The sequence below is a fragment of the Nannospalax galili genome, unplaced genomic scaffold (genome assembly GCF_000622305.1).
Source record: "Nannospalax galili isolate Female #2095 unplaced genomic scaffold, S.galili_v1.0 scaffold252, whole genome shotgun sequence".
Taxonomy (NCBI): domain Eukaryota; kingdom Metazoa; phylum Chordata; class Mammalia; order Rodentia; family Spalacidae; genus Nannospalax; species Nannospalax galili.
The window spans coordinates 3,937,685-3,947,502 of NW_008333886.1; the positions used below are offsets into that span (position 1 = coordinate 3,937,685).

A 9,818-nucleotide genomic window follows, 5' to 3' on the forward strand; every position below is an offset into this window, starting at 1 on the left:
TGAGTTCGTTATATATTCTGGTTATTAAACCTCTGTCAGATGTGTCACTGATGAAGATTTTCTCCCATTCTGTGGGTTTTCTCTTCACTTCTCTGGTTGCCTGCTTTGATGTACAGAAGCTTTTTAGTTTAATGAGGTCCCATTTGTTCATTCTTGACCTTGTTTCCTGAGCAATTGATGTCCAGTTTAGGAAATCCTTTCCTACACCCATATCTTTTACGTTTTTGCCAATGTTTTCTTCTAACAGTTTCAGAGTTTCAGGCTTTACATTGAGGTCTTTGATTCATTTGGAATTGACTTCTGTGCAGGGTGAAAGATAGTGTCTTAGTTTCATTCTTCTACAGGTGGAGATCCAGTTTTTCCAGCAACATTTGCTGAACATGCTGTCTTCCCTCCAGTGAAGGTTCTTGGCCCCTGTGTCAAATATCAAGTGGTTGAAATTGCGTCTTTGATTTTGTTCCATTGATCTATAGGTCTATTTTTGTGCCAGTACCATGTTGTTTTTATGACTACAGCTCTGGAATATAGCTTAAAATCTGGAATAGTATGTTGTTTTTATGACTACAGCTCTGTAATACAGCTTGAAATCAGGTAGAGTAATCCCCCGACATTGCTCTTATTGCTCAGGGTTGTTTTGGCTATCTGAGGTCTTTTGTGATTCCAAATGAATCTTAGGATAGTTTTTTCCAATACTGTGAAAAATGTCATGGGGAATTTTATTTGCACTGCATTGAATCTTTTCATTGTAGAGATCTTTAATGTCTTTGGTCAGGTTTATTCTAAGATTATTTTTTCAGCTATTGTGAAGGGGTGTGTTTCATTGTGCTCTTTCCCTGATTGCTTGTTATTGGTATATGGAAAGGCTACAGACTTTTGCAGGTTAATTTTTTAACCTGCCACTTTACTGAATGTGTTAATAATTTCTAGGAGTTTTTTGGTGGAATTTTTGGCATCTCTTAGACATAATATCATCTGCAAAAAGGGATAATCTGATCTCTTCTTTTCCAATTATTACTCCTTTAATTTCCTGCTCTTGTCTTATTGCTCTTGCAAGAGTTTCAAGCGCAAGAATTTCAAACATTATATTGAAAAGGAGTGGAGATAGTGGACAGCCCTGTAGGATTCTGGATTTTAATGGGAATTCTTCCCGTTTTTCTCCATTTAGAATGATATTGGCTGTGGGTTTGTTGTATATAGCTTTAAATATATTGAGGTATGTTCCCTTCAGTCCAATTCCCTCTGGGACTTTGAACATAAATGCATACTGAATTTTGTCAAAGGCTTTCTCTGCGTCTATTGAGATGACCATGTGGTTCTTGTCTTTGAGCCCATTTATATGATTTATGACATTTATTGACTTATGTATATTGAACCATCCCTGATCTCTGGGATAAAACCAACTTGATCTTGGTGGATGATCTTTTTGATGTGTGTCTGTATGTGGTTTGCAAGTATCTTGTTGAGAATTTTTGCATCTATGTTCATTAAGGATCTGGGTCTATAGTTTTCTTTTTTGGTTGTATCTTTACCTGGCTTTGGTATTGGAGTGATGCTGGCTTCATAGAAGGAATTTGGAAGTTCTCCCTCCATTTCTATCTTTTTGAATAAATTAAGTAGTATTGGATGTAGACCTTGTTTAAATGTCTGATAGAATTCTTCTGTAAATCCATCTGGTCCTGGGCTTTTTTTAGTGAGTTTTGTATTACTGTTTCAATTTCTTTTTGTGTTTATATTTTAAAAAGAATAAATAAATAAATAAAGTGTTCTAGAAGGTTAGTGTATCTAATCATTTCCATGGTTACCATTGTCTTTGACTGAGATATAACCAAATTCAGCTTATAAAATTTACTGTTTCAGGGCTGGAGAGATGGCTCAGCAGTTAAGAGCACTGGTTGCTCTTGCAGAGGACCCAGGTTTGATTATCAGCCTCCACATGGTGGCTAACAACCATCTCTAACTCCAGTTCCAGGGGATCTGTTGGGTAAATTCTTCCTCCTGGGGAAAAAGCGGGGGGGAGGGGTAGAGACACCGAAAAGGCAGAGCACACTGGGAAAAAGGAGGAGTTGGTGCCATTTTGGGAGCAGCAAACACAAGGTGAGTGGGCAAGCCAGCCTGCCAAGGACCTGGTGGGGCCATGGACCCCAAGGGGCACTGTGGACCTTGCAAGAACCCCGTGAACCCTCACGGCCCTCAAGGGGCAGCGAGATGGTGCAGGGACAGCTGGCAAACTTCATGCAGGGCATGCGAGGATCTCAAAGTTCAGTGGAAATGTAGAAGATGGACTGTGGGAGTTTATGCTTTGTGAGTCACCCTTTCCTGAACATCACATAAACCATACTAAAACCCAAATAAAAGGTATTCTGTCGGTTTGTTAGCCCTGGGGCCTCAAAGGGCAGGGGTGGGGTTCTCTCAAGAAGGGCGAGGGGAAAATGTAGTGCAACAGGACCCAACACCCTCTTCTGACCTCTGCTGGTATTGCATGACACAGGTGCACTTACACACATGCAGGCGATATGCTCATACACATAAAGATTTTTTAAAAATCTTGCTGTTTCATGGACAATGACAGAGGATCCCCAAATTCAAACCCTTAGTGTGATAGTCTGATGAGTCTTTGATTAACATTATAACCCCACCTTCCATAGAGCCCTCTTGAGAGTTTACCACCAACTGTTAAGGTCCACTGCAGAACAATTATTTCAATTACCTTCCTGTGATGGTGTGAATGAGAATGTCCCCCATAGGCATCAAGTATTTGAGCATTTTGTCCCCAGTTGGTGGTGTTGTTTTGGGAGGTCTTAGAAAGTGTGGCCATGCTGGAGGAAGCATGTCACTGCGGGCTTAGATTGCTGGATCTCCAATTGCACTCTGCTTGAAAATGTGCCTGCTTGAAAATGTGAGAACTTAGCTACCATGCCTCCCTGCCATGATGGACTCTTGCTCCTTTGGAACCATAAGCTAAATAAATTCTTCCTTTTATAAGTTTCCTTGTTCATGGTGTTTCTATCACAGCAACAAAAAAGTGATACACCTTCTAAAGCATGTTTACAAAGGGAATAGAATATGAGTGGTAAAGAGCTGCTCTTACAGAAATGCTAGGGAGAAGACACCCCATCAAAAAGAACCAGTGTTTACCAAAGTTACAAGTGAGGGCTGGGGGATGGCTCAGTTAGTTACAAACACTTGCCGAGCATGCCCGGGACCCTGGGTTCCTTCATAGTACCCCCGAAAGGCAAGAAGCAAATGGGAGTGTCTGATACCATGCTTTCTTCAGGGCTTCCCACTCCATCAGTTTACTCCTTGGGGTTAAAATGTCTACTACCCCCTCAAGCTCCTCCTAAGCACAAATTGAACTGTGAAGATTAGATTAGCAATATATTTCAAGACTATCAAATATACTACAAGGATATCGGAGGCCAGGCATGGCAAACTCGTTATCCTAATTCATCTCAGTCCTGGATTAAATAATTCTTGATGTCATAGCTTAATAAACGTATTGGTGAATATTTAAGTGATAATTGGGGTTTTTCAGGTGAAAGCTATGATATCTAACTGTATTTAAGCTATGCTCTTTGTATTTTTATTGTGTAACTGTAACATCAACCAAGAAATCAATAATTCACCTGAAATTTAGAGGGGAACAACCCCAGATAATCCCCCAAAGTTCCAAGGAAAAATAATTACACCATCACACAAAGTCTTTAGAACATTATATTTCATAAAAGACAATGATAAAAAAAGTACAAACATTTCCATGAGAAGCAAAAACAACAAAACAAAAAGCAAACAGATTACAAGAAATCACTAGCATATATTTCAATGCACTTGTGTAGAAGCCTTTCATATATAATAAATAAAATAATCTTAAGTACACTTCCTCTTTCTGAAAAACAATACCATGACCATTTTGGTTCCCAATTGGCATACCTGCAAACCCAAGGCAAGAAATCTGGAGTGCTATTTACCTGAAAAGCACATAAAGAAACAGGGAAGAGCAAAGGCTAACATAAGGACATGAAATTCTGCCTTCATAGTCAGGGAGTCTCCAAAAGACGACTGGACTGGCTAAGTTCTTATTTTGTTTTAAAATGGATCGATATCAATTATCTTGCCTGGGAAATGAGTATAAATTTTTAATACATAATTTTGTATTTAAACATTGTAAATAAGATTTTCTTAGTGAATGCATTTTCATAAAACTCAAACAGAAATTTACCTTTTTAATTTAATTACCTTTTTATGTATTTGTGTGTGTGTGTGTGTGTACAAGCACATAAGTTTACATGTGTGTGTATGTGTGTGTGTGTGTGTGTGTGTGTGTGTGTGTGTGTGTGTGTGTGTGTATGTGAAGGTCAGAAGAAATTTTCAGGAGTCAGTTCTCTCCTTCTAGCATGTGGATGGGTGGGGATCAAAATTAGGTTGTTAGGATTGGTGGCTGGTACCTTTACCCAATAAGCCCAAACCAGAAAATTAAACAATAAAAAAGCCACCTCATTAAAACCCTTGTTTTGGCAAAGAATTAAATGGTATCTTCACTATGAATTAGGTATAATGTTTCTTTTGACAAATGAACCTATCAATCGTGACTTCTCTAGTCCAGAGGCACTATATAATTTTCTCAGTACATCACTCCTAACATCTTTCTATCCACACAGGTTTCCTGGCTTTGAGATTAAGAAAAACCAAAGATGGCCAATCAGAAGTTGCCTTCATAATTTCAAATAGGTTTCAACTTGCTTAGAAAAGAAATAGCACTTCTGAACAGACACTGCAGGCATCACTGCTGACAAAGAACCAGCAGACTATGCATTCTTTAGCAAATCCTCCTAATACATTTTACTGTAAATCTGACTGCCTGCTTTGCAGCGCTTCTGTTAAGATGTAAGGAAGAGATTTATTGTCATAGGATCAAGGCAAGTGGGCAAAACTGTCACTCATGAAAACATACAAAGGTCACTGTTCATAGCCAAAAACTTTAAAATCAAAACAAAAAACAAAATGGTGAGATGGATTTCACAGGGTAACATGCCATATTCAACACTGAAACAATGCAGAAACATTTACATCCAATTCCTAAAACAATATCACTGCAAGACTTGATTAAGAAAATAAGGCAGATACCTGTAGTCGTGAATTCTGAAACTGAAATGTCTATCAGTATGAAAAGCTACCCCAATGTGGACAGCCCCATATTATAATAAGGAAACAGTTTCCCAAAGAAGACTAAAACAGCATTGATTTCCCCAACCACCAACCCGTTAGGATCACCACCGGGCTCCTCACGGCCCTGTACCCTCCCATCTGTGAGTGGTCAGAAAATGGTCACATTCCATTTTGCCATCATTCCATCAAGTTGAAACCCACCATTAGCTGTGAGAGACAGAAAATGAAAAGATAAAGTACAAATATCTCAATTTTCAGCAGGTCTGATCTTATACTATTTTGAGCAGCACAAAATTGAAAGAAATATTTTGGAACTATTTCTAAGGAATAAACATGGAAAAGTTGTTTGGTGTCACAGCAGAGAAGCTATCCATCTCCTCAAGGTTTAAAATTTGTAATCACTCTTGTGATTTGCTTCATGGCCATTGGAGTGACCAAAACGGCCACAGAAAATGACAACTGAACAGTACACTTACACCCTGAGGTAAATTGTACTGTCTCACATACAGAATTCTGTCACTCTTTACTGTTGGTGAAGACTCACTTCGTAGACATGTAATACTTTGTTTTAAATTTGTGAAAGTCTGTAAGATAAGATATAGAAGTATAAGGTATTTGATAATTTCCAAGAGAAAATAATACTGCTCAACTTTATTTCTTTGCCACGGAAACCTCATCCAATTTTAAGATAAATATACCTGGCATTAGGCAGTGAGACCTGTATCAGAGTGTCATTATATCTGTGTGTTCAAATAACTGATTTTAAGATAATTCTACACGCCCTAGGATCAATCCTTAGCACCACAGAAATGGAAAGGGGAAAAAAAAGAAATTCTATTAAATTATATTTTTAGTAAGAAAATTTTAGTAACACTGGAGTTCTTGAATGAAAAAAAAAAGTCTGAATGACGGGCTGACATGGAAAGAGTTCCTTTCCAAAGTGAAATTGTGGAAGTGAAATTGAGAATTAAGCCTGAAGGGTTTTTTTTTTTAAATCTACTAAGCATCTATCTTCATAAAAATAGAACATTTAATTCTTATCTAATAGTATAATTCATCTGTATCAGTACTACTGGGTTTTCCATAAGTTTATTCTTAAAAAAATTTTTTTTTCTTAAAGAAGATACTTTTTTTGGCTCTTCAGAACTGGGAATAATTTTGTTCACTATGAAATTAAAACAAACATCCAGTGTATAGACACAACCTTGGGAACATTTTTTGAGGCACAAGATCCCTGATGCCAGAGGTACATGAGACAGCACACACGAGGTCGGGTAGCATGTCACGTCACACCTGGAAGATTTTCTTGGTAATACCCATGCAGTATGCATAAACAATATGGCTGGGACTCGGCAACATCTGATGAGACTGCACGCAAGGGAAGCAACAGGTAGTCGTGGCAGGCAGAGCGGGGGGTCCTTTGCTCGTTCCCTTTAAAGTCCTCGGAATGCTGTGCCTTTCCTGCGTGAGGCTGAAGGTCTGAGGCCCAGCCCTAGTATAACAGTTCTGCATTGGATCTGTCAATTATTGACAGTCCCTTCCTTTCACACAAGGGTTATCCTTTGTCTGGTGACATAAAATTTACAGTGGTTTTTTATCCCCCATGCAAATAAAAAAATGTCTATAAAAGTCCAATGAAGGCATAACCAATTACATGCAAAACTGCCACACTTCTTATTTTTCCACAATTTAAACACATTAATTTATATCACATATGTACAAAATATGTTTGAACGGAAATAAAAGCATTCTCTTGAATTAAATTATAGATTTGAGTATAAAAATCTTCTCTTTGTGGGGAGCTCTCTCAACTGCCAGTATCAAGCAATGGTCTCTCGTTTCTATACTGCTTGAGGTGGAGGTCACCCCCAAGTAGAGAGAGCAGGAGAGGTGACCTTCGGAGTTTCACACTAGGAATACTGTGGGCTGCTGGCTCTCCTCACAGATCAGGCCACTGAGAACATCACTCGCTGGTGATGTTCTCTGATGAACACCATCTTCGCTGGTCTCCAGAAGAGGGTAGTCCATGTCCACAATCCAGCACCTGTCCACCTAATAGTCTTCGATCGGAGCTAGCTCTGGCATGAGGTTTACAGATATGTTTGTATACAACCTATCAACCAGTATTTTTGGTGTGTATAATAAATTGTTCAACCCATCAATGTACTGACGCTCCTTGGAATACCTTAGTAATTTATACCTACAAAAAACAAAACAGAAAGAGAAATGTGTTTGAAAGAGGAAAACATGCAAAATGTGGTTTTGGTCCTTTTATAATTAAGGCATAATTTAAAATCTCTAAGCCATTCCTCTAAATTAGCATTTTTACTAGTCAAAAAAAATGCTAACTGAAAAAAAAGAATTTTGCATTCTTACAGTTATTCTGCTAAATATATATATATAGTATTAAACTGACTCTAAAGACTTATTGCTACACCCACAGAGTAATGCATCTCTCAGCCCTCAGCAGAGAAGCACCCTAATACAGTAGATGGTGGTTAACACAGAGAACCACAATTGGCCAACATGCAGAGAACAAGAGGCTGCTGCAAACTACTTATTCCTCAATAGAACACCTATATCAAACCTCTGCCTCCTAAGGCTCAGGGATCATTGTGGAAGAGGGGGTGGAAAGATTGTAAGAGCCAGAGGTGGTAGATGATCACAAAGAAACAGAGTTTTCTAGACAGCTGGTCATTTACTCAAAGTAATGGTGACAGCATGCACAAGTTCCATGTAGCACATGGGGAAGTGGGTAAGAAACCCCACTAAGAAAGCTCTGAAGTCTCAAGATGATGTTAAACTTACCGTCCTAAAAACTGAACTTCCCCCCGGTGGTGATGAGGAATAGATGTGTACTTTCCCAAGTCACCCTCTGGCCTGGTTACATTATAGCCAGCATAGTGAACTCTGCAACACAACATAAAATGGATTATATAAGTTCAATTCAAAATGCAAAGCTGCCAGTCACTTTACACAGCATTCTGAATGAAAAAGGGGAGCCACAAAACATGGATTTAGGAACCTCAAATACTTTCTAGCTCAAAGTGTCCTTTCTTAGAATAGACAAGTCTGATTTACTGAACAGCAATGACATCTAGAATGTGTGCTATGAAGCAGATTGTACCTCAACATACCTGTTCCAGAGGTCATCATCTTCCCCTCCCCAGCCCCAGAAGGCATTGGGAAAGCCGTTGATCTTCCGAAACTGTTCCACAGTCAGTCCACTCACCCCACCGAAGAACTCCTTATATGGAAGACTGAAAAAGAGCAGGACACAGAATTCCAAATCAAAGATTGGGACAGCTGCCATGAGGCCAAATTTTCAGGCTTTCGTGTACTTTATAAAATATACTCCTATGTTCCACAGATATAAGTAAGCTATTGAACAAAGGCATTCTGGAGAACGAGAACTGAGAACCAAGCCATTTTTATGTGACAGCAAAGCAAGTACTTAAACACAAAATAAAAACAATCACAGCAACTGAAATTTAATAGTACTATTATTTCATAAGATTCAAAACCCATTGTTCAGAAATAGTATAATCATCTCACAATAAAAACAAACTTGGTTAAATATTTGAGAAACGTTCAATGCAATGGTTAGACTTTACTAAAATAATAACATTTAAAAATACTGACTTTAGGGTTCTGGCCTCCCTCTGGCATAGGGGTTGAGAACACAGGGGACTGCCTGAGAGCACCCGGATCTTGCCTCCACATGATCGGGTCCAAACCTTAGAAGGAAGCCTGAGTGTACCTGACTGGAACCTGACTAGGGCTTTTGTGGGAGCTCCTGAGTAGCTGATCTGAAGCCATCAGTTCCCTCCAAAATAAAACTTGAGAGAACCTGAAACCTAGACCAGCTTTACATAACCAATAAGGAAAGGACCTAGGCACCTGATAATACAAACAGAAGCAGGCTTCAACTTAATTCTCATATCAGAATCATAAACAACAAAAGAAATTCACATGCCAAAATCACAACAAAGGAATAATAATATGGAAAGCTAATAAAATGGAAGGCCAAAACACTATGCTCCACCAAATTCCACCAATCCTGTAGAAGAGTTCTACAAGGAGAACCCCCTAGAGATAACCCAGGACACTGAATTTAAAAGAATATTCATAAACATGATCAAGGAATTCAAAGAATTTCAAGAACACACAAACAAACAAATCAAAGAACTAAAAGAAGACAGGGATAAACTTCTAAATTAATTCACAAAAGAGATAGAAACATTGAAGAAAACTCAGGCAGAAATGAAGAAGGAAATGAAACACTAAATAAGCCAATTAGAGACAACAGGTGAAAGTCTCACCACTAGAATGAATGAAATGGAAAACAGAATATCAACACTGGAGGAAAAAGTTGAAGTGGACCACTCAAGCAAAAATTATGGAAAAATTTTAAAAACACAGGAAGGGAATATGCAAGAGATGTGGGACACCATGAAAAGACCAAATCTAAAGATCATAGGAATAGAGGAAGGAGAAGAATTTCAGGTTAATGGTATTGACCAGCTCTTAAACAGGATTGTAGAAGAGAATTTCCTGAAATTAAGGAAATATCCACATACAAATACAGGAAGCACATAGAACACAAAAGACAGGATCAGAAAAGAAACTCCCCATGACATATCATAGTAAAAACA

At 38.5% G+C, this 9,818-nt stretch overlaps 1 protein-coding gene across 1 annotated transcript in view; it reads right to left on the minus strand.

Annotated features, from left to right (window-relative positions):
* Positions 1-6,393: 6,393 nt before the first annotated feature.
* The window catches only part of B4galt6 (beta-1,4-galactosyltransferase 6), a 73,875-nt gene continuing 70,450 nt past the window's right edge, over positions 6,394-9,818 (minus strand). The window contains exons 7-9 of the mRNA XM_008828840.3: positions 8,301-8,423; positions 7,972-8,073; positions 6,394-7,363 (exon numbers count right to left, since the gene is read on the minus strand). Coding sequence (XP_008827062.1) covers positions 7,216-7,363; positions 7,972-8,073; positions 8,301-8,423 — 373 coding nt within the window. The 3' untranslated portion in view covers positions 6,394-7,215. The remainder of the gene's footprint in view (positions 7,364-7,971; positions 8,074-8,300; positions 8,424-9,818) is intronic.